The sequence below is a fragment of the Entelurus aequoreus genome, linkage group LG03 (genome assembly GCF_033978785.1).
Source record: "Entelurus aequoreus isolate RoL-2023_Sb linkage group LG03, RoL_Eaeq_v1.1, whole genome shotgun sequence".
Classification (NCBI taxonomy): Eukaryota; Metazoa; Chordata; class Actinopteri; order Syngnathiformes; family Syngnathidae; genus Entelurus; species Entelurus aequoreus.
The window spans coordinates 91,615,783-91,642,648 of NC_084733.1; the positions used below are offsets into that span (position 1 = coordinate 91,615,783).

The window sequence follows — 26,866 nt, forward strand, 5'->3', positions numbered from 1 at the left end:
AAAAAATTATTTTAAAACAAATAAAAATTAAATACAGCAATAAGCCTAATACAAGTTTGTCTTTTAAAGCAGTAATTTATAACTTTGAAAAAAACAACTAAAAAAAAAATATATATATATATATATATATATATATATATATATATATATATATATATATATATATATATATACATACATATATATATATATGTGTGTATATATTTGTGCAAAAAAACTAAACAGCAATCTATACTAATGAATAAATACAAATAGATGTTTTATGAATAAATACATTGGAAATCTATTAATAATAAAACCACAATCTACAATAAATACAAATGAAAAATAAATAAATGTAATATATACAAAATTCAAGTATGTCTTTTAAAAAATCATTTATTTAAAAAAAAAAAATAAAAAAAAAAATATATATATATATATATATATATATATATATATATATATATATATATATATATATATATATATATATATATATAAAAAATGAAAAATATATAAATGATAAAACCACAATTTATGATCAGTACAAATAAAGAATACATAAATAAAATATACACTAAATGAATTAAAAAACAATTTATATTAAAACGAATACAAATTGAATACAGCAATAAGCTTAATACAAGTTTGTCTTTTAAAGCAGTAATTTATAATAAAGCAAATTTAATCTATACAAAGTAACAGCTGTTTATACTAATAAATAAAGACCAAAATGTTTTATGAATAAAAAAAAAAATGTAATAGTAATAGAAATGCAATAGTTAATAAATATTAATGAATACATTAATAAAAACAATTAAAACAGCAATTTATATTAAAACAAATAGTGAAAAACTAAAGCTCAATTCAAGTTGTACTAATAAATAAATACAAATATTTTTTTTATGAGGAAATAAATTAAAAATATATATTAATATTAAAAATGCAATTCATAATAAATAGAAATTAATAAATGAAATATATACAAACGTTTTTTTTTTACAGCAATTTATACTAATAAATATATTTTAAAAAAATTAATAAATACATTAAAAATTTATAAATAACAAAACAATAATGGTAGGTACGAAAAACACTAACCTACTTATTGTTCATTGTCTGAAATGGACTGTCTTTAGGTTGAAGTTGGTTTTTTTTGGAGACACTTAGTGGTCAAATATTCATGAAAGTTCATGACGTAGTGATGCGGACACGATTGTTACTGGATACTTTCTAATACACTTCTGCCTTGGAGACTTTGTATGTGTGAGTAATTATTGATATTGAGAAATTGTTGAATGATTATTACCTACTGTATGTCTAGCCTGCGTGCTTAGCTGTGGTGTAGCTGCTACTACGGCTCATCTCTCATGGCAGTTTTCACCCTCATGCAGGCCCAGTCCCTCCGGTGGAGACTTTAGTCCTGGGGGGTCTGCTGGTGGTCCTGCTGGTGGTCACGGGGGTGTTTGGGAGGCTGTGGGTCCGCTCCAGAAGGTTCTACCCGGCCAGGGAGGCCCAGCTCACTTTGTCCAACATCCAGCACATCTCAGAGGTGGCCTCGTGAGACTCAACCATGAAATAAAGACTTTCCCTTCAACAACTTTCTAGAGAATACTAGAGAAGAGCCCAATGAGATATTGCAAAATGAAAAGAGCGATATAAAAGTTGTCTTTCTTTCTATATTAAAAACTATTTAAGTCTGTTTCCGCCACAAAAAGAAAAAAGTCACAATTATTAAATATAAAGTCGAAATTATGAAATAAGAAAAGTTGGCATCATAATTTTATTTTCATAATTTCGATTTTTAATCTCATAATTATGACTTTCTATCTCTTACTTTCGACTTTTTGTCATAAATTTGATTTTTTTTTCCATAATTTCGTCTTTTTATCTCATAATTATGACTTTTTATCTCATAATTATGAGTTTTTATCCCATGATTTTGTCTTTTTATCTCACAATTATGACTTCCTATGTCATACTTTTGTCTTTTAATCTCATAATGATTTTTTATCTCAAAATTGGGACTTTATTTCATAATTTCGTCTTTTTATCTCACAATTATTACTTTTTTTATCCCATAATTTTTATCTCACAATTATTAACTTTTAATCCCATAATTAAAAATTTTTTATCTCATAATTTAGACTTTGTTTTTCATACTTTTGATTTATAATCTCATGATTTTTTAGCTTTTAATTATTACTTTTTATCCCTTTATTACGAGTTTTTATCTCATAATTGTGACTTTTTATCCCATAGTTGTTCTATCTCACAATTGACTTTTTATCCCATAATTACAACTTTTTATCTCATAATTACGAGTTTTTATCCCATAATTTTGTTTTATCTCACAATTATGACTTTTTATCCCATAATTACAACTTGTTATCTCATAATTATGACTTCCTATGTCATACTTTTGTCTTTTAATCTCATGATTTTTTATCTCAAAATTGGGACTTTATTTCATAATTTCGTCTTTTTATCTCACAATTATGACTTTTTATCCCATAATTACAACTTTTTATCTCATAATTACGACTTCCTATGTCACACTTTTGTCTTTTAATCTCATGATTTTTTTATCTCAAAATTGGGACTTTATTTCATAATTTCGTCTTTTTATCTCACATTTATTACTTTTTATGTCATAATTTCTGATTTTAAATTTTTTTCTTATTATTAAATTATTAGAAACATCCTGAATTATGATTTGATTGTAATAAGTGATCACTGGTAGAAGGTAAGCCTCTAAAAATACCCCAATGGTAAGTAATAACTATGAGATATAAAATCGAAATTGTGAGATGAAATGTTTTGCCTCATAATTTTTTATCCCATTTTTACAAGTTTTTATCTCATAATTATGACTTTTTATCCCATAATTACTACTTTTTATCTCATAATTATGAGTTTTATCCCACAATTTTATCTTTTTATCTCACAATTATGGCTTTTTATCCCATAATTACAAATTTTTATCTCATAACGAGTTTTTATCTCATAATTTTGTCTTTTTATCTCACAATTACGACTTTTTATCCCATAATTACAACTTTATCTCATAACTATGAGTTTTTATCCCATCATTTTGTCTTTTTATCTCACAATTATGACTTTTTATCCAATAATTACAACTTTCTATCTCATAATTATGACTTTTTATCTCATAATTGACTTTTTATCTCATAATTACGAGTTTTTATCCCATCATTTTGTCTTTTTATCTCACAATTATGACTTTTTATCCCATAATTACAACTTTTTATCTCATAATTATGACTTTGTATCTAATACTTTTGACTTTTAATCTCATAATTACAACTTTTTATCTTATAATTACAAGTTTTTATCCCATCATTTTGTCTTTTTATCTCACTATTATGAGTTTTTATCCCATAATTACACCCTTTTATCTCCTAATTACGAGTTTTTATCCCATAATTTTGTCTTTTTCTCTCACAATTATGACTTTTTATCCCGTAATTACAATTTTTCATCCCATCATTTTGTCTTTTTATCTCACAATTATGACTTTTTATCCCATAATTACAACTTTTTATCTCATAATTATGACTTTGTATATAATACTTTTGACTTTTAATCTCATAATGATTTTTTATCTCATAATTACAACTTTTTATCTTATAATTACGAGTTTTTATCCCATCATTTTGTCTTTTTATCTCACAATTATGACTTTTTATCCCATAATTACACATCATTTTGTCTTTTTATCTCACAATCATGACTTTTTATCTCAAAATTATGACTTTGTATCTAATACTTTTAACTTTTAATCTCATAATGATTTTTTATCTAACTTTTTTATCTTATAATTACGAGTTTTTATCCCATAATTTTGTCTTTTTTATCTCACAATTATGAGTTTTTATCCCATAGTTACACCCTTTTATCTCCTAATTACGAGTTTTTATCCCATAATTTTGTCTTTTTCTCTCACAATTCTGACTTTTTATCCCATAATTACAACTTTTTATTTCATAATTATGACTTCCTATGTCACACTTTTTCTTTAAATCCCATAATGATTTTTTTAATCTCAAAATTGGGACTTTTATTTCATAATTTCGTCTTTTTATCTCACAATGATGACTTTTTTTCCCCAGCATATTTATAGCTTTTTCCCCCCCAATTTTTCTTAGGGCTTCCGTAGAAACACCTAACGATCGCCACGCATTTTAATAAAATCCTAGTTGAACATTGTTGTTATTTTTGTTGGTTTGTTTTGGTTGTTTTTTGGCAAATCGAACGAACGGGCGACATCGAGGCCACTCGAGCACTCTGATTGGTCTAGCCAAGACCACGTGATGTGCTGCTTGCGTGATGACGTAATCGCGCAGCGCCCCAAAGCAGCTCCATTGCAAAACTGTGCAAAAGCGGCGAAGGAGCGGCGAGCCGAGCAACGAGCGACATTTAACGCAGCGACCAAACATACTTTGGGGGCGCTTCATACACCCCCTTGGCTTGTTTCTGTCCACGGAGCTGATTTATAAAAGAAGCGACAAACACACCGAGAGTCCCGCAACTCCGGGTAAGAAGCTAACACATGTAGCATGTTAGCACGTTAGCATGTTGTTCTTTTGTTTGACAAACTTCTGCCACTTGACATAATAATGTACTTATTATACCATCACCACACTAACTACTTACACATCAAACTCATAATCATCAAGTTAAAAGTTTATATGTGCGGCTAGCGGGTTACAATACTTACATTAGCTGACTTTTGTTAAAAAGAGCAAAGTAAAGTGCAACATGGGCGATGCATCATATATGCAACTTTGTTGTGATGCATCATGTATGCAACTTTGTTGTGATGCTCACATACTTCTACTTTCCCGGAAAACCCCCCGGACATAGTTGTGTAATGACCCCGGTGTGTTTAAAGGGCTTCTTTTCACGCCGTCCTAAAGTACAGTGGTGGTCATAAGCGTACATACACTTGTAAAGAACATCATGTCATGGCTGTCTGGACTTTACAATCATTTCCTAAACTCTTATTTTTGTGTGATGTAGTGATTGGAGCACATATTTGTTGGTCACAAAAAACATTCATGAAGTTTGATTCTTTTATGGGTTTATTATGTGTCTACTACGATATTTTGATCATATCTATTTACTCAAACGTTGTAAGGCTTGTTGTTGAACATCATATATTCATGATAATAACCTCGGTACAGAAGCACATATGTTCCTTTTTGACTCTACTTAAATGTATAATGTATTTATATTATTCACATGTGAATAATGCTTTAGAATAGACTGTATTTATGTTATTCACATGTGAATAATGCTGTATAATAGACTGTATTTATGTTATTCACATGTGAATAATGCTGTATAATAGACTGTATTTATGTTATTCACATGTGAATAATGCTGTATAATAGACTGTATTTATGTTATTCACATGTGAATTATGCTGTATATTAGACTGTATTTATGTTATTCACATGTGAATAATGCTGTATAATAGACTGTATTTATGTTATTCACATGTGAATAATGCTGTATAATAGACTGTATTTATATTATTTACATGTGAATAATGCTGTATAATAGACTGTATTTATGTTATTCACATGTGAATAATGCTGTTTAATAGACTGTATTTATGTTATTCACATGTGAATAATGCTGTATAATAGACTGTATTTATGTTATTCACATGTGAATAATGCTGTATAATAGACTGTATTTATGTTATGCACATGTGAATAATGCTGTATAATAGACTGTATTTATGTTATTCACATGTGAATAATGCTGTATAATAGACTGTATTTATGTTATTCACATGTGAATAATGCTGTATAATAGACTGTATTTATGTTATTCACATGTGAATAATGCTGTTTAATAGACTGTATTTATGTTATTCACATGTGAATAATGCTGTATAATAGACTGTATTTATGTTATTCACGTGTGAATAATGCTGTATAATAGACTGTATTTATGTTATTCACATGTGAATAATGCTGTATAATAGACTGTATTTATATTATTCACATGTGAATAATGCTGTATAATAGACTGTATTTATTATTCACGTGTAAATAATGCTGTATAATAGACTGTATTTATGTTATTCACGTGTGAATAATGCTGTATAATAGACTGTATTTATGTTATTCACATGTGAATAATGCTGTATAATAGACTGTATTTATGTTATTCACATGTGAATAATGCTGTATAATAGATATATAATAATATAATATAATACTGTATTTATATTATTCACATGTAAAAAAAATACTTAAGTGTTTATTGTCTATTGTGAGTGAACTGTGGTGCTGAATTTCCCCCAGGGATCAATAAAGTACTTTCTATTCTATTCTACTAAAAATGTGAGCAAATGTGAGGGTCAAAAGTATACATACAGCAATGTTAATATTTGCTTACATGTCCCTTGGCAAGTTTACCTGCAATAAGGTGCTTTTGGTAGCCATCCACAAGCTTCTCCGGTAATTTTGTACTACAAAATTGCTGCAGTGCAGTTAAATGTGTTGCTTTTCTGACATGGACTTGTTTCTTCAGCATTGTCCACACCTTTAAGTCATGACTTTGGAAAGGCCATTCTAAAACCTTCATTCTAGCCTGATTTAGCCATTCCTTTACCACTTTTGAGGTGTGTTTGGGGTCATTGTCCTGTTGGAACACCCAACAAGACCCAACCTCCGGGCTGATGATTTTAGTTTGTCCTGAAGAACTTGGAGGCAATCCTCCTTTTTCATTGTCCCATTTACTCTCTGTAAAGCACCATTGGCAGCAAAACATATATATTATATAATATATATATATTATTTATAATTATTATTGTCTACTGTGAGCAAACTGTGGTGCTGAATTACCCCCAGGGATCAATAAAGTACTTTCTATTCTATTCTAATATAAATGAATATAGTGCAAAAGGTAATGTATAGTATGTAATGCATGATTGTCCAGTTTTGCCTGAAAGGGAGTGGGATAAAGATAATTTATTTAATCCCACCCCCAGTTCTCCATTCAGTGATTATTCCCATGAGTTTCACTGTTACTTTGTTCAAGGATTATAATACAGCTGTTGTATCATAGTGGCATTACCACAGGTAACAATAATTATTACACTGTAACAATCATTTGTATCAACAATGTAGGAAGAATGAATACACCAACAATGGTAATAGACAACATAGCAATGATGGTAAGGAAACATTGAGCACATGATAACACTTTGAGACAGAGTACAACAGCAGGTCAAATTAAAGACCCTCATCTCTATATTTGAACCAGACCCCATGTTTGTATAATAGTTTAAATCAAATTAATAGTTTGACAAGCTAAAATCATCAGCCCGGAGGTTGGGTCTTGGGTCATAGTGGTAAAGGAATGGCTAAATAAGGCTAGAATTAAGGTTTTAGAATGGCCTTCCCAAAGTCCTGACTTAAAGGTGTGGACAATGCTGAAGAAACAAGTCCATGTCAGAAAAGCAACACATTTAACTGCACTGCAGCAATTTTGTGGTCCAAAATTCCAGCAGAAGCTTGTGGATGGCTACCAAAAGTGCCTTATTGCAGGTAAACTTGCCAAGGGACATGTAAGCAAATATTAACATTGCTGTATGTATACTTTTGACCTAGCACATTTGCTCACATTTTTAGTAGAATAGAATAGAAAGTACTTTATTGATCCCTGGGGGAATTTCAGCACCACAGTTCGCTCACAAAAGACACTTAAGTATTTTTTTACATGTGAATAATATAAATACAGTATTATATTATATTATTATATATCTTATTATACAGCATTATTCACATGTGAATAACATAAATACAGTCTATTATACAGCATTATTCACGTGTGAATAATATAAATACAGTCTATTATACAGCATTATTCACATGTGAATAATATAAATACAGTATTATACAGCATAATTCACATGTGAATAATATAAATACAGTCTATTATACAGCATTATTCACATGTGAATAATATAAATACAGTCTATTATACAGCATTATTCACATGTGAATAATATAAATACAGTCTATTATACGGCATTATTCACATGTGAATAATATAAATACAGTCTATTATACAGCATTATTCACATGTGAATAATATAAATACAGTCTATTATACAGCATTATTCACATGTGAATAATATAAATACAGTCTATTATACAGCATTATTCACATGTGAATAATATAAATACAGTCTATTATACAGCATTATTCACATGTGAATAACATAAATACAGTCTATTATACAGCATAATTCACATGTGAATAATATAAATACAGTCTATTATACAGCATTATTCACATGTGTATAATATAAATATAGTCTATTATACAGCATTATTCACATGTGAATAATGTAAATACAGTCTATTGTACAGCATTATTCACATGTGAATAACATAAATACAGTCTATTATACAGCATTATTCACATGTGAATAACATAAATACAGTCTATTATACAACATTATTCACATGTGAATAACATAAATACAGTCTATTATACAGCATTATTCACATGTGAATAACATAAATACAGTCTATTATACAGCATAATTCACATGTAAATAATATAAATACATTATATATTTAAGTAGAGTCAAAAAGGAACATATGTGCTTCTGTACCGAGGTTATTATCATGAATATATAATGTTCAACAACAAGCCTTACAACGTTTGAGTAAATAGATATGATCAAAATACCGTAGTAGACACATAATAAACTCATAAAACAAGCAAACTTCCTGAACGTTTTTTTGCGACCAACAAGTATGTGCTCCAATCACTACATCACAACAAAATAAAGAGTTATAGTTGACATGATGTTCTTTACACGGGTATGTAAACATTTGACCAGGACTGTACATGCAAGAAGTGATGCTTCCATGAAACCAAAGAGCGCGGTTGTGAAATGTTAGAACACTCGCCGTGTTTGTGGAACACACGAGCAATAATATGTCGACACTGGGATGTATTAATGACATCATGTGATGCACAAAAACATGCTTCAGTATGCAGTGGAACTCTATTTTCATCCTGGACGGTTAAAATGTCTCGGACAAAGCGACATTACACCAGTCACTCATTTGGCCCGCAGGCTCCTTGTTGGACGAGGGAAAGTTGTGCACATTTCAGGAATAAAAAGCTCTGTTAAACTTAACACAAATGGCCTTTAGGACGTTAAAGTGGCAGTATAAAGGAAAAACAAGTTGCTTCTGTATCGAGGTTATTATCATGAATATATGATTTACAACAACAAACCTTACAATGTTTGAGTAAATAGATGTACCGTATTAAAATCATTTCATTTTCTCAGAAATCGACAGTGCGCTTTATAACCCGGTGTGCCGAATGTATAGAATAATTCTGGTTGTGCTTACCGACCTCGAAGCTATTTTATTTGGTACATGGTGAAATGATAAGAAAAACAGGTTGCTTCTGTATCGAGGTTATCATCATGAATATATGATTTATAACAACAAGCCTTACAATGTTTGAGTAAATAGATATGACCAAAAATACTGTATTTTTTGCACCATAAGGCGCACTTAAGATCCTTTCATTTTCTCAAAACTCGAATGTACGGAATCATTTTGGTTGTGCTTACCGACCTCGACGCTATTTTATTTGGTACATGGTGTAATGATAAGAAAAACAAGTTGCTTCTGTATCGAGGTTATTATCATGAATATATGGTTTATAACAACAAGCCTTACAATGTTTGAGTAAATAGATGTACCGTATTTTTCTGACTATAAGGCGCACTTAAAATCATTTCATTTTCTCAGAAATCGACAGTGCGCCTTATAACCCGGTGCGCCGAATGTATAGAATAATTCTGGTTGTGCTTACCGACCTCGAAGCTATTTTATTTGGTACATGGTGAAATGATAAGAAAAACAGGTTGCTTCTGTATCGAGGTTATCATCATGAATATATGATTTATAACAACAAGCCTTACAATGTTTGAGTAAATAGATATGACCAAAAATACTGTATTTTTTGCACCATAAGGCGCACTTAAGATCCTTTCATTTTCTCAAAACTCGAATGTACGGAATCATTTTGGTTGTGCTTACCGACCTCGACGCTATTTTATTTGGTACATGGTGTAATGATAAGAAAAACAAGTTGCTTCTGTATCGAGGTTATTATCATGAATATATGGTTTATAACAACAAGCCTTACAATGTTTGAGTAAATAGATGTACCGTATTTTTCTGACTATAAGGCGCACTTAAAATCATTTCATTTTCTCAGAAATCGACAGTGCGCCTTATAACCCGGTGCGCCGAATGTATAGAATAATTCTGGTTGTGCTTACCGACCTCGAAGCTATTTTATTTGGTACATGGTGAAATGATAAGAAAAACAAGTTGCTTCTGTATCGAGGTTATCATCATGAATATATGATTTATAACAACAAGCCTTACAATGTTTGAGTAAATGGATATGACCAAAAATACTGTATTTTTTGCACCATAAGGCGCACTTAAGATCCTTTCATTTTCTCAAAACTCGACAGTGCGCCTTATAACCCGGTACGCCTAATGTACGGAATAATTTCGGTTGTGCTTACCGACCTCGAAGCTATTTTATTTGTTACATGGTGCAATGATAAGAAAAACAAGTTGCTTCTGTACCGAGGTTATCATCATGAATATATGATGTTCAGCAACAAGACTTACAATGTTTGAGTAAATAGATGTACCGTATTTTTCAGACTATAAGGCGCACTTTAAATCATTTCATGTTCTCAAAACTCGACAGTGCGCCTTATAACCCGGTACGCCTAATATACGGAATAATTTCGGTTGTGCTTACCGACCTTGAAGCTATTTTATTTGGTACACGGTGTAATGATAAGAAAAACAAGTTGCTTCTGTATCGAGGTTATCATCATGAATATATGATTTATAACAACAAGCCTTACAATGTTTGAGTAAATGGATGTGACCAAAAATACTGTATTTTTTGCACCATAAGGCGCACTTAAGATCCTTTCATTTTCTCAAAACACGAATGTACGGAATAATTTCGGTTGTGCTTACCGACCTCGAAGCTATTTTATTTGGTACATGGTGAAAAGATAAGAAAAACAAGTTGCTTCTGTATCGAGGTTATTATCATGAATATATGATTTACAACAACAAGTCTTACAATGTTTGAGTAAATAGATGTACCGTATTTTTATGACTATAAGGCGCACTTAAAATCATTTTCTCAAAACTCGACAGTGCACCTTATAACCCGGTACGCCTAATGTACGGAATAATTTCGGTTGTGCTTACCGACCTCGAAGCTATTTTATTTGGTACATGGTGAAATGATAAGAAAAACAAGTTGCTTCTGTATCGAGGTTATCATCATGAATATATGATTTATAACAACAAGCCTTACAATGTTTGAGTAAATAGATGTGATCAAAAATACCGTATTTTTCAGACTATAAGGCGCACTTAAAATCCATTCATTTTCTCAAAACTCGACAGTGCGCCTTATAACCCGGTACGCCAAATATACGGAATAATTTCGGTTGTGCTTACCGACCTCGAAGCTATTTTATTTGTTACATGGTGTAATGATAAGAAAAACAAGTTGCTTCTGTACCGAGGTTATCATCATGAATATATGATTTATAACAACAAGCCTTACAATGTTTGAGTAAATAGATGTACCGTATTTTTATGACCATAAGGCGCACTTAAAATAATTTTCTCAAAACTCGGCAGTGCACCTTATAACCCGGTACGCCTAATATACGGAATCATTTCGGTTGTGCTTACCGACCTCGAAGCTATTTTATTTGGTACATGGTGAAATGATAAGAAAAACAAGTTGCTTCTGTATCGAGGTTATCATCATGAATATATGATTTATAACAACAAGCCTTACAATGTTTGAGTAAATGGATATGACCAAAAATACTGTATTTTTTGCACCATAAGGCGCACTTAAGATCCTTTCATTTTCTCAAAACTCGAATGTACGGAATCATTTTGGTTGTGCTTACCGGCCTCGACGCTATTTTATTTGTTACATGGTGTAATGATAAGTGTGACCAGTAGATGGCAGTCACACATGAGAGATACGTGTAGACTGCAATATCACTCAAAACAGTGCAATACATTTTAAAGGTGCAATATACACATCACATCTTTCATATAATCGACAGTATTACCATGATAAAAAAAAATTATTTTCATAACATGCTCACTACTGCCTAGTTTCTCTTGTTATATTCTTATTTATACTGTTATATTTGTAATCTTGTTGTTATATTTTCCATTTTATTTCCATTTATACTTCCGTTATGTACTTATTAAAATATATCTCAATACTGTACAGTGCTGCTGGAATTTAAATTTTCCTGAAGGAATCAATAAAGTACTGTCTATCTATCCATCTATCAAGTAAACAACACCAAAATGTTATGTATGTATATATATATATATACATACATACATACATATGTATATATGTGTATATATATATATATGTTATGTAGACCATAAGAAAGTGTTTTCAATTGAGAAAAAATCATATGACCCCTTTAATGTGCCTTTTGAATGAAAATAGACCTGAATAGACCCGATCATCGGCAGTCCGGTGCGCCCTATGGTCCAGAAAATACGGTAATCAAAATAATATAGAAATTCCCGAGCCATTGTGCGAGACAATGAGCCTGAGCAGTCACATGGTGCATGAGGGCACCACCAACTAATCGTGCAGGCTTTGTGAGAATGAACAAAGATTACTTTGGGACAACTATTGACCAATAACTTTATATTTTGAATATAAGGAGAATGATCTACCAGTTTGCCATATGCTAACGTTAGCGTGATCACATGAAAACTTAGCATACTTCTAAGATGGTGCCAGATCTCCAAAATCTTGATTTTTTAATGTTTATACGAATATAATTTGCAAAACCGTTAGCATGCTAACATAGAAGAACTAAGCGTACTTCTAAGATGGTGCCAAGTGTCACAATCCATGATTTTTCAAGTTAAACATACAAAGTTAGCTAAAATGTTAGCATTAAACGTTTGCATGCTAGAATAGGATAAGTTAGCATACTAATAAGGCCGTGTCAAGTATCAAAAGCCGTGATTTTGTGGTTTAAACAAATAAAATTAGCTAAAATACTAGCATAAAACGTTAGCATGCTAACATAGAAGAACTAAGCATACTTCTGAGATGGTGCCAAGTGTCACAATCCATGATTTTTCAAGTTAAACATACAAAGTTAGCTAAAATGTTAGCATTAAACGTTTGCATGCTAGAATAGGATAAGTTAGCATACTAATAAGGCTGCGTCAAGTATCAAAAACCGTGATTTTGTGGTTTAGACAAAATTAGCTCAAATGCTAGCATAAGACGTTAGCATGCTAACATAGAAGAACTTACTGTACTTCTAAGATGGCGCCAAGTGTCACAATTCATGATTTTTCAAGTTAAACATACAAAGTTAGCTAAAATGTTTACATAAAACGTTTGCATGCTAGAATAGGATAAGTTAGCATACTAATAAGGCTGCATCACGTATCAAAAACCGTGATTTTGTGGTTTGGACAAAATTAGCTAAAATGATAGCATAAGACGTTAGCATGCTAACATAGAAGAACTTACTGTACTTTGAAGATGGCGCCAAGTGTCACAATTCATGATTTTTCAAGTTAAACATACAAAGTTAGCTCAAATGTTAGCATGCTAGAATAGGCTACGTTAGCATACTTATAAGGCTGTGTCAAGTGTCAAAGCCGTGATTTTGTGGTTTAAACAAATACAATTAGCTAAAATGCTAGCATAAAACGTTAGCATGCTAACATAGAAGAACTAAGCATACTTCTGAGATGGCACCAAGTGTCACAATCCATGATTTTTCAAATTAAACACACAAAGTTAGCTAAAATGTTAGCATAAAACGTCTGCATGCTAGAATGGGATAAGTTCACATACTTATAAGGCTGTGTCAAGTGTCATGATTTTTGGTTTAAACAAATAAAATGAGTTAAAATGCTGTCATAAAACGTTAGCATGCTAACATGAGCATGTTAACATGGCAACAGTTGGTATACTTGCAAGATGGCGGCAAGTAGAACATCATTATTATTGAAGTGCAGTTGATTTGAAATGTGTTTCTTTCAGGGTCGTCCCCCCCATTTGCCTGCCAGCCGGGCGAGGACCAGTCCAGTTGAGATGGAGACTCTGCACCCCCACTGCCTGAAGTGCATCAACAGGAGATGCATGGTGAGACCAGAGGCGGGTCTTTCCTGTGACTTGGTGGGCTGCCCGCTGGTGTGCGGCGCCGTCTTCCACGCCTGCAAGCTCCCGGAGCACCGGCTGCTGTGTCCGTACGAGCGGCTGCCGTGCCTCAACAGCGGCTTCGGCTGCCCCTTCAACGTGGCCCGGATCAAGATGGCGCAGCACCTGGAGACGTGCCCCGCCAGCATCGTGTGCTGCACCATGGAGTGGAACCGCTGGCCCGTCAGCTACGGCGACCGCAAGTCCTACGAGAACCTGAGCAAAGACTTTGACGAGGTGGAGCAGCTGGACATGGCGCTGGCCCTGCAGGACCAGAGGATGCTCCTGGAGTCCCTCAGGGTCACCACCACCGTGTCGAAGAACGGCGACAAGGAGGCCGGCGGCAAGATGGCGGCGGCGCCGAGCGAGGCGGCCAACGGGACGGTGGAGATGGAGGAGGAGCCTTACAGCGACTTGTACCAGGCCTCGGTGGAGTCCAGTCGAAGCTTGGCGGCAGCTTTGGACATTCTCTCGAACTCTACGGACATTGACGTTCTGGTCGGCAATTTCAACGGGGATGACGACGTCGCCGCCGCGGGAAAGAACGTGGACATGCAAGGGAGCGACTCTGACTCAGAGTGTGAGCTGGGGGCGGTGGGCGGGGTGGACTGTGCGGGTGGGGCAGACAAAGGTGGAGACGTCCCCGCCTGGCCGGAGGAGGAGGAGGACTTTGTGGAGATTTTCTTTGAGGAAAAGGAGGACATTATCCAAGACCCGGTGGAGGACAGCCTTCCCGTCTGGCCGCGGGTGGCGGAGAATTACATGCCGGTGGTGGCGCTGGAGCCCGGCGCCCAAGCGCTCGCTCCTCCCGTCCCCCTCCTGCTGGCCGACAACGTGAGGAACAGCTTCTTGCACCAGCTGCCGTCGGAGCTGCGCTACCGCTGTCTGGAGCGCAAGCTGCAGAACGTGGAGGTGCTGCGCGGCATCAACATGTTCACCTTCAACGGCCGCCGGGCGCTGCTGTCGGACCCGTACTTGTTCAGGGCCAAGATGGAGGACAAGGCGGTGGACACGTCCGACCTGGAGGTGGCGGACGACCCCATGGGCCTGCACGGCATCGACCTCATCACCGCCGCCTTGCTCTTCTGCCTGGGCGACTCCCCCGGGGCGCGCAGCATCTCGTACAGCAGGTTCGTGGACGGGTACCACATCGACTGCGGCACGCAGACCTTCTCCTTCCCCTCCGCCATCTTGGCCACCAACACCATGGTGGGCGACATCGCCTCGGCGTCGGCGTGCGACCACGCCAGCCCGCAGCTGTCCAACCCCAGCCCCTTCCACACGCTCCGCCTGGACCTGGTGGTGGAGTGCATGGCCCGCTACCAAACCAAGCAGCGCTCCATGTTCACCTTCGTGTGTGGACAGCTGTTCCGACGCGACGAGTTCTCCTCCCATTTCAAGAACGTCCACGGCGACATCCACGCCGGGCTGAACGGCTGGATGGAGCAACGCTGCCCCCTGGCCTACTACGGCTGCACCTACTCCCAGAGGCGCTTCTGCCCGTCCGTGCAGGGCTTTCGGATCATCCACGACCGGCACCTGGGCTCCTTCGGCGTCCAGCCGGGTCTGCCGCTAAAAAGCGGCGACAAGCTGCCGAGGAGCGCCTGTCGCTTAGGCGCTCACGGCGACCGCTTCAGCGGCCTTCCGTTTGAGGTGCTGCAGCACGTGGCCAGCTTCCTGGACAGCTTCAGCCTGTGTCAGCTGTCCCGGGTGTCCCGCACCATGAGGGACGTCTGCGCCAGCCTGCTGCAGATGCGAGGCATGGTGGTCCTGCTGTGGGAGAAGACGCGGCGGGAAGATGGATCCACGTCCTGGCAGATCACGGACAAGGTTTGTCGTCGGGTAGAAATCCTCCTCGAGGAAATTTCCTCAAGCTTCTCTTTGTTAAATGTAATTAATTTTTTTAATTACTTGTAAAATGATAATGAATACATTTAGAACAAACAAATATAATTGTTTCAAATAATTATCAACTAAATGTATTTAAATAGCCTTCCCGGTAAGGTTTATTCGGGGAATAGCCGAATAAATTCCCCGGTAAGGTTTATACCGGGGAATAGCCTTCCCCGGTAAGGTTTATTCGGGTGTACTGGAGAGGAGGCTACGCCGGATAGTCGAACCTCGGATTCAGGAGGAACGGTGTGGTTTTCGTCCTGGTCGTGGAACTGTGGACCAGCTCTATACTCTCGGCAGGATCCTTGAGGGTGCATGGGAGTTTGCCCAACCAGTCTACATGTGCTTTGTGGACTTGGAGAAGGCATTCGACCGTGTCCCTCGGGAGGTCCTATGGGGAGTGCTCAGAGAGTATGGGGTATCGGACTGTCTGATTGTGGCGGTCCGCTCCCTGTATGATCAGTGCCAGAGTTTGGTCCGCATTGCCGGCAGTAAGTCGGACACGTTTCCAGTGAGAGTTGGACTCCGCCAAGGCTGCCCTTTGTCACCGATTCTGTTCATAACTTTTATGGACAGAATTTCTAGGCGCAGTCAGGGCGTTGAGGGGATCCGGTTTGGTGGCTGCAGGATTAGGTCTCTGCTTTTTGCGGATGATGTGGTCCTGATGGCTTCATCTGGCCAGGATCTTCAGCTCTCGCTGGATCGGTTCGCAGCCGAGTGTGAAGCGACTGGGATGAAAATCAGCACCTCCAAGTCCAAGTCCATGGTTCTCGCCCGGAAAAGGGTGGAGTGCCATCTCCGGGTTGGGGAGGAGACTCTGCCCCAAGTGGAGGAGTTCAAATACCTCGGAGTCTTGTTCACGAGTGGGGGAAGAGTGGATGGTGAGATCGACAGGCGGATCGGTGCGGCGTCTTCAGTAATGCTCAAGCGTCCTCTGCGCGCAGCAAATATACGCCGCGCACCAAATCAAATCCCATCTGAATTCTAAACAAAATAAACACATTTATTCTGTGTAATTTTGCAATGCAACTTTGAGTGACAGTGACAACAAGCGGCCCTAACGGTGTTCGTCAACACCGTTCAATTGAACACCGTTCAATTATTGTAACGTCTATCGAGATGCTTCGAGGACAGGAATTATATCCATCACTTTATTGAGCAAAACTGTTTATATTCGGACATAACCACACCAAAAACATGAGTAAAACACTTCTATCTGGAAAAACTAGTCATTTTCTGCCGTACAAACCAGGCCAAAACCAATTAGTCATCTGTCACCAACACGCATAGCACTAAACCACTGGTGCGTTCATGGCCACACAAAAAGTCGGACAACTCAAACACCACACAAAGTTACACTATGACTCCTCAGTCATACGTGTGCTTATTTTACTCTCATTTATTATTAATGTTAATTTATTTATATTAGTCATGGAATGCTGTTACACACACTATGTTGAAGTATTACTATTATTATTAATTATTATTATTATTATTTATCTTACGGTATATATAAAAAATAATATTGAGCAAAATTTAATTGAAATATTGTCGGTGTGGCCCTCCAGCAGTGCTCGGGTTGCTCATGCGTCCCCCGGTAAAAATTAATTGCCCACCCCTGGTATATACTGTAATAAATTATGATAAATATATTCAAAAATTGAGCTTGAAAAAAATTGGTGTGTAAATACTAAGTTACTTGTTGTATTATTATAATTGATTGTAAAAAAAAAACATATAAGTGTGTATGTATGTGAAACGTGTTATTACTTTGATAAAACAGAAAGAATTAGAATGGTTCGTGGATAAAAAAAATATAAAAATTTACTTTGTAATACAAAAGATGGCTGACTATTTATATAAATATTTTTGGATTTTTTTAAATTAATACAATGGATAAAGACAAATACATCACAAATGAAAATGTTGAAATGATTTGAAATACATGTACAGCTGTGTGTAAATATTGTTTTGAATAAATAACAAAATAGTCCATTTGAGTAGCTAGAACTACAAATTGTAGTCTAAGCTTTAAATAATTTTTGAACATTTTATTTGTGTGTTTGATTGTGTGATTGTGATACTGGGGGTGATCATTCCATTTAGAATGCAATACAACTCGATTCTCCATTCAAACTGATTGTCCATTAAGTGGTTATTTTTACTTATTGGATTATTAGAATTATTAAATAATTATTTTAATCATTAAATTATTTTTAATATTAAAAAGGCACAGCATTTAACATTTCAGCAATTGTATGAACACATTTCATCTTTTAATTACTTCACTGTGTTTTTCTGAGGATGCAACATTTTTTCCAAGAATGTAACATAAGAAATTGGTCCAGATTCTGCTTTTTTTTTTGCCGACGAGTTTCATTCAGTTCCACCCCGCCGTGTGTCTTCAGGTGTGGCGCTTCAGCACGGCGTTCGGCACGGTCAACGAGTGGAAGTTCGCCAACATCAGCAGCATGGCCGACCACCTGAAGAAGTGCACGTTCAACACGGTGGCGCGGCGGGACGAGGCGGTGCCGCTGCCGTGCATGTGCTTCACCCGGGAGCTCACCAAGGAGGGCAGGTGTTTGCGCTCCGTCCTCAAGCCCGTGTGGCCCACCATGTGACGGCGAGAGCACAGTGTTATCCTACAGTGTTTACAGAAATACCACCTGATATCCTTCTAAGCCATGCTGCAACCTGATTGGTTAAACCAACCCTGTACATAATCACATGCTCTGATTTGTATTTTTGATATCCCAAAACGTCAGTACTGTCGCGACGATACGCTCCTTGAGGCCGCAGGGGAAGTAGCAAGTATAGTCGGTCCCGTTTCTGTGGACCAACTCCTCAAACTCTGCACCACGTGCTCTTTTTTTTTTTTCCATCAAATGAGAGCCAAAGGAATAATTTCTACGATTATGTCCATGCAGCAACATAACATCCGCCTGATTATATAGCGTTAGAATGTGCTGTTCAGTGCAAAGTAAGCTTCAAAATAAAAGATTGGCCATATTAGCCAGGAGCAACTTAGGAAATACACATAAAAAAAATTATTTTACAGTTTTAGCCGTCAAAACAAAGAACCAAATAACCACGGCAGGACCAAGAATGACAACATCAGCAAACATTCTTCATCATTGTCACCCCTACAACTTTATAGGTACCCACCCAATTCCATTGGTGCTACCAATTCATGTCGAATCCAACAATACCTAATTTGCAGACTCGCCCATCGTCGTAAACACGTGGCGGGCAAACAGGCGCATTCATAGCGGGCTGCCTCGTAAGTCAGGGGTCACCAACCTTTTTGACACCAAGAGCTACTTCTTGGGTAGTGATTAATGCGAAGGGCTACCAGTTTGATACACACTTAAATAAATGGCCAGAAATAGCCAATTTGCTCAATTTATCTTTAACTCTGTTATTATTAATAACTAATGATATTTACACTTAATTGAACGGTTTAAAAGAGGAGAAAACACACAAAAAAATGACTATTCAATTTTAAAACATAGTTTATCTTCAATTTCGACTCTTTAAAATTCAAAATTCAACCGGGAAAAAAAAAGAGAAAAACTAGCTAATTCAAATCTTTTTGAAAAAATTAAAAAAAGAATTTATGGAACATCATTAGTAATTTTTCCTGATTAAGATTATTTTAGAATTTTGATGACATGTTTTAAATATGTTAAAATCCAATCTGCAATTTGTTAGAATATATAACAAATTGGACCGAACTATATTTCTAACAAAGACAAATCATTATTTCTTCTAGATTTTCCAGAACAAAAATTTTCAAAGAAATTCAAAAGACTTTGAAATAAGATTTAAATTTGATTCTACAGATTTTGTAGATTTAGCCAGAATAATTGTTTTGAATTTTAATCATAATAAGTTTGAAGAAATATTTCACAAATATTCTTCGTCGAAAAAACAGAAGCTAAAATGAAGAATTAAAATTAAAATGTATTTATTATTCTTTACAATAAATTAAAAAAATTTAATTGAACATTGATTTAAATTGTCAGGAAAGAAGAGGAAGGAATTTAAAAGGTAAAAAGGTATATGTGTTTAAAAATCCTAAAATCATTTTTAAGGTTGTATTTTTTTCTCTAAAATTGTCTTTCTGAAAGTTATAAGAAGCAAAGTACAAAAAAATAATGAATTTATTTAAACAAGTGAAGACCAAGTCTTTCAAATATTTTCTTGGATTTTCAAATTCTATTTGAGTTTTGTCTCTCTTAGAATTAAAAAAGTCGGGCAAAGCGAGACCAGCTTGCTAGTAAATAAATACAATTTAAAAAATAGATGCAGCTCACTGGTAAGTGCTGCTATTTGAGCTATTTTTAGAACAGGCCGGCGGGCTACTCATCTGGTCCTTACGGGCTACCTGGTGCCCGCGGGCACCGCGTTGGTGACCCCTGCTCTAAGTAGTTGTCATTTTGCATGCCAACAAAACAAGCATGCCTGAAAGAAGGCGCTCCAAAGTAAGGCTTTACTTTTCCAAACTGATTTGCACGGGAAGTGCCGTCCGTATACATGCTGGTGATTAGCATTAGCGTTTTTACATGGCAATATCAAAAGTAAAATGAAGACGCCGGTTACGCTCACACAGCGGGTGTGTAATGAGTACAGTACTTGCAGCGGGGGGGTGAATATTTGGGCACCCGTACATTCAAACCGGTTCCAATTCCCGATGCGGCGATTCAATTCAGAATCGAGTCTTGATTCAACATGACTCTCACTTCAGACGGACTCTCACGCTGTATTATTTGGTATAACAATTGTAATGAAACTTTTTCAAAATCCTCCTTGTTGTACTTTTAAAAATGTATTCTCATTTAAAAATTTTTTTTTGAGTTTTAGAAAATTATAAATCGATTTAGAATTGGGACGAATAGTAATCGTGATTAGGATTTGAATCGATTTTTTTTTTTTACTGCACCCTTAACTTACAGTATAAACACTTTGTAGGACGCAACGAAATACATGCACCCGAATAGCAAAGACTACTTCCTGACTACGGCAACACACTGAAATGAGCGTAAGACAACTAAATATCACACCTGAACAGCACAATTATTACCATCCGTTTTCTACCGCTTGTCCCAATTCGAGGGTGTTGGAGCCTATCTCGGCTGCATTCGGGCGGAAGGCGGGGTACACCCTGGACAAGTCGCCACCTCATCACAGACAATTATTACAAGCTGTTACAAAAACCCAAAAGCAGTGAAGTTGTCACGTTGTGTAAATGGTAAATAAAAACAAATCCTTTTCAACGTATATTCAATTGAATAGACTGCAAAGACAAGATATTTCATGTTCACACTGACAAACTATTTTTTTTTGTGTGCAAATAATCATTAACTTAGAATTTAATGGCAGCAACACATTGCAAAAAAGGCATTTTTACCAGTGTGTTACATGGCCTTTCCTTTTAACAACACTCAGTAAAGGTTTGGGAAGTGAGGAGACACATTTTTGAAGTGGAATTCTTTCCCATTCTTGCTTGATGTACAGCTTAAGTTGTTCAACCGTCTCCCTTCTCATATTTTAGCATCCACACATTTTCAATGTCTGGACTACAGGCAGGCCAGTCTAGTACCCGCACTCTTTTACCATGAAGCCACGCTGTTGTAACACGTGGCTTGGCATTGTCTTGCTGAAATAAGCAGGGGCGTCCATGATAACAACATATGTTGCTCCAAAAGCTCTATGTACCTTTCAGCATTAATGGTGCCTTCACAGATGTGTAAGTTACCCATGTCTTGGCCACTAATACACCCCCATACCATCACACATGCTGGCTTTTACACTTTCACCCTAGAACAATCCGGATGGTTCTTTTCCTCTTTGGTCCGGAGAACACGACATCCACGGTTTCCAAAAACAATTTGAAATGTGGACTCGTCAGAACACTTTTCCACTTTGCATCAGTCCATCTTAGATGAGCCGGCGGCCTTTCTGGGTGTTGTTGATAAATGGCTTTGGCTTTGCATAGTCGAGTTTTAACTTGCACTTACAGATGTAGCGACCAACTGTAGTTACTGACATTGGTTTTCTGAAGTGTTGCTTAGCCCATGTGGTGATATCCTTTACACACCGATGTCGCTTTTTGATGCAGTACCGCCTGATGGATCCAAGATCCGTAATATCATGGCTTACGTGCAGTGATATCTCCAGATTCTCTGAACCTTTTTGATGATATTACGGAGCGTAGATGGTGACATCCCTAAATTCCTTGCAACAGCTGGTTGAGAAATGTCGTCCTTAAACAATTTGCTCAGGCATTTGTTGTGAATGACTGAGCATTTCACGGAAGCTGCTTTTATACCCAATCATGGCACCCACCTGTTCCCAATTAGCCCGTTCACCTGTGGGATGTTCCACATAAGTCTTTGACGAGAACTCCTCAACTTTCTCACTCTTTTTTGCCACTTGTGCCAGCTTTTTTTTAAACATGTCGCAGGCATCAAATTCCAAATGAGCTAATATTTGCAAAAAATAATAACAAAGTTTACCAGTTGGAACGCTAAATATCTTGTCTTTGCAGTCTATTCAATTGAATATAAGTTGAAAAGGATTTGTTGTATTGTCTTTTTATTTACCATTTACACAACGTGACAACTTCACCGCTTTTGGGGTTTGTATTTGCGCTAATGAATTTGTAACCATATTGGAGCACGAGCGGTGGCACGTCGGTCTGGCTGCCAGGAGAAACCGAGGGTTTGAATCCCTTTGCGCGTGCGTCCGTGCGCTCCCGCTTTCTCCGTGTAGAATGTCAATCATTGTCGTTTCCCTGCGGCCTTCGGTGTGTTCAGGAGCAGACGCTGCCTCGTGTGCGCCACCCGGAGGCCGTCTGGCCAGGTTAAATCCAATGTAGCAGGTAAAAGGTAAAGCAGGAGTGAGCAACAACCTGCAGGGCAGGTCTGGTCTGGCGGCCTTCAAAGAGCCTGGCGAGCTCATGCTGTTACTTGGCCAGGTGGGGGCGCTGTAGTGCATGATCAATATTACTGTAAGGACAACAGTTGCTGTGTTGTTTTTCTCTTCATGGCGTGATCTAGACTGACTTTTAAGAAAAAAAGTGTTTTGTTTTTATATGTCCACAAAAGAGCTGTCTTTTTTTTATTATCTTTGCAGGTGTGTTTTTTTTTTTTTACGTTTAGTGGTACTCTGAAAGCTGCCTCTGTAGCATCATTTTATTTTTCAAATAATGGATTTGCACATGAAGCATGTACTGTAAAAGGTTGTTTGTGATTATTATGCATGTGTTTGTTGAGTTGTCAGGCACGGTGCGTTCAATGAGCACACCTCCTCCATTCTTGTGTTCAGCCTTTGGAACCTTTTCACTCCCAGCTGTGAAGTGTGCTTCACCACCGGATGCCGGCTTCGTTTCTTTCACCTTCTCAAGCGTTTTAATAATATTATTTAATAAAGAGGCTCCTCTTTTTTTAAATAAACTAAAATACTCTGGCCTTTTTTTTTTTTGCACCTTCGTACAAAACCACACTTAGCCATACAAAACCATAATGCCTAATGGGACAAAATGAATGATTTGTTGGATTTGCCATTATTAATTATGACTGAAATTAATTACACTTGTTATTAAATGTGTCCATTTATTTTACGGAATTATTGATTTTAATATTTTGTGATGTAATTGATTCTATTTTTATTTATTTATTATTGCACTATTTTATTTCACAATGTGATTATACTTTATTTAATGACACTTTTAAGTAATTATTAAAGATTTATTTAGTTACTTTTGGCCCTTGTTTTTAAATGTGTCATTTAATGCAAAATTATATTTCATTATGGATTTCATTATTTAATGATGTACGATACAAAATAAATAATTAGTTGGATTTTCCATTATGATTGAAATTAATTACATAAACTGTTTATTAAATGTCATTTTATTTTATTATTGATTTTAATATTTTGTGATGTAATTGATTCTATTTTTATTTATTTATTATTGCACAATTTTATTGTGTATTTTATTTCACAATGTGATTATACTTTATTTAATGACACTTTTAAGTAATTATTAAAGATTTATTTAGTTACTTTTGGCGCTTGTTTTTAAATGTGTCATTTAATGCAAAATTATATTTCATTATGGATTTCATTATTTAATGATATACGGTATGTACGATACAAAATAAATTATTAGTTGGATTTTCCATTATGATTGAAATTAATTACATAAACTGTTTATTAAATGTGTCATTTTATTTTATTATTGATTTTAATATTTTGTAAATGTAATTGACTCTATTTTTATTTATTTATTATTGCACAATTTTATTCTGTATTTTATTTCACAATGTGATTATACTTTATTTAATGACACTTTTAAGTAATTATTAAATATTTATTTAGTTACTTTTGGCCCTGGTTTTTAAATGTGTCATTTAATGCAAAATTATATTTCATTATGGATTTCATTATTTAATGATGTACGATACAAAATAAATAATTATTTGGATTTTCCATTATGATTGAAATTAATTACATAAACTGTTTATTAAATGTGTCATTTTATTTTATTATTGATTTTAATATTTTGTAAATGTAATTGATTCTATTTTTATTTATTTATTATTGCACAATTTTATTATGTATTTTATTTCACAATGTGATTATACTTTATTTAATGACACTTTTAAGTAATTATTAAAGATTTATTTAGTTACTTTTGGCCCTTGTTTTTAAATGTGTCATTTAATGCAAAATTATATTTCATTATGGATTTCATTATTTAATGATGTGCGATACAAAATAAATAATTAGTTGGATTTTCCATTATGATTTAAATTAATTACATAAACTGTTTATTAAATGTGTCATTTTATTTTATTATTGATTTTAATATTTTGTGATGTAATTGATTCTATTTTTATTTATTTATTATTGCACAAGTTTATTGTGTATTTTATTTCACAATGTGATTATACTTTATTTAATGACACTTTTAAGTAATTATTAAAGATTTATTTAGTTACTTTTGGCCCTTGTTTTTAAATGTGTCATTTAATGCAAAATTATATTTCATTATGGATTTCATTATTTAATGATATACGGTATGTACGATACAAAATAAATAATTGGTTGGATTTTCCATTATGATTGAAATTAATTACATAAACTGTTTATTAAATGTCATTTTATTTTATTATTGATTTTAATATTTTGTGATGTAATTGATTCTATTTTTATTTATTTTTTATTGCACAATTTTATTATGTATTTTGTTATTTCACAATGTGATTATATTTTATTTAATGACACTTAAGTAATTATTAAAGATTTATTTAGTTACTTTTGGCCCTTGTTTTTAAATTTGTCATTTAATGCAAAATTATATTTCATTATTTAATGATATACGGTATGTACGATACAAAATAAATAATTAGTTGGATTTTCCATTATGATTGAAATTAATTACATAAACTGTTTATTAAATGTCATTTTATTTTATTATTGATTTTAATATTTTGTGATGTAATTGATTCTATTTTTATTTATTGCAAAATTTTATTATGTATTTTGTTATTTCACAATGTGATTATACTTTATTTAATGACACTTTTAAGTAATTATTTAAGATTTATTTAGTTACTTTTGGTCCTGGTTTTTAAATGTGTCATTTAATGCAAAATTATATTTCATTATGGATTTCATTATTTAATGATATCCGGTATGTACGATACAAAATAAATAATTAGTTGGATTTTCCATTATGATTGAAGTTAATTACATAAACTGTTTATTAAATGTGTCATTTTATTTTATTATTGATTTTAATATTTTGTGATGTAATTGATTCTATTTTTATTTATTTATTATTGCACAATTTTATTATGTATTTTATTTCACAATGTGATTATACTTTATTTAATGAAACTTTTAAGTAATTATTAAATATTTATTTAGTTACTTTTGGCCCTGGTTTTTAAATGTGTCATTTAATGCAAAATTATATTTCATTATGGATTTCATTATTTAATGATATACGGTATGTACGATATATAATAATTAGTTGGATTTTCCATTATGATTGAAATTAATTACATAAACTGTTTATTAAATGTGTCATTTTATTTTATTATTGATTTCAATATTTTGTGATGTAATTGATTCTATTTTTATTTATTTATTATTGCACAATTTGATTATACTTTATTTAATGACACTTTTAAGTAATTATTAAAGATTTATTTAGTTACTTTTGGCCCTTGTTTTTAAATGTCATTTAATGCAAAATTATATTTTATTATGGATATTATTATTTAATGATATACGGTATGTACGATACATAATAAATAATTAGTTGGATTTTCCATTATGATTGAAATTAATTACATAAATGTTTATTAAATGTGTCATTTTATTTTATTATTGATTTTAATATTTTGTGATGTAAGTGATTCTATTTTTATTTATTTATTATTGCACAATTTTATTGTGTATTTTATTTCACAATGTGATTATACTTTATTTAATGACACTTTTAAGTAATTATTAAATATTTATTTAGTTACTTTTGGCCCTGGTTTTTAAATGTGTCATTTATTGCAAAATTATATTTCATTATGGATTTCATTATTTAATGATGTACGATACAAAATAAATAATTAGT

General features: G+C 34.4%; 2 protein-coding genes across 2 annotated transcripts in view; both read left to right on the forward strand.

Moving 5' to 3' along the window:
- The window catches only part of LOC133645986 (alpha-tectorin-like), a 13,212-nt gene extending 11,190 nt beyond the window's left edge, over positions 1–2,022 (forward strand). The window contains exon 10 of the mRNA XM_062040910.1: positions 1,377–2,022. Within this exon, the coding sequence (XP_061896894.1) occupies positions 1,377–1,546 (170 nt within the window). The 3' untranslated portion in view covers positions 1,547–2,022. The remainder of the gene's footprint in view (positions 1–1,376) is intronic.
- A 2,336-nt stretch (positions 2,023–4,358) lies between these two features.
- Positions 4,359–23,666, forward strand: LOC133647102 (F-box only protein 30-like). The gene is made up of 3 exons (XM_062043216.1): positions 4,359–4,540; positions 14,173–16,158; positions 18,630–23,666. Exons 2-3 carry the CDS (start codon positions 14,224–14,226, stop codon positions 18,840–18,842), a joined length of 2,148 nt encoding a protein of 715 aa, XP_061899200.1. The 5' UTR covers positions 4,359–4,540; positions 14,173–14,223; the 3' UTR covers positions 18,843–23,666.
- The last annotated feature ends 3,200 nt before the right edge of the window (positions 23,667–26,866 follow it).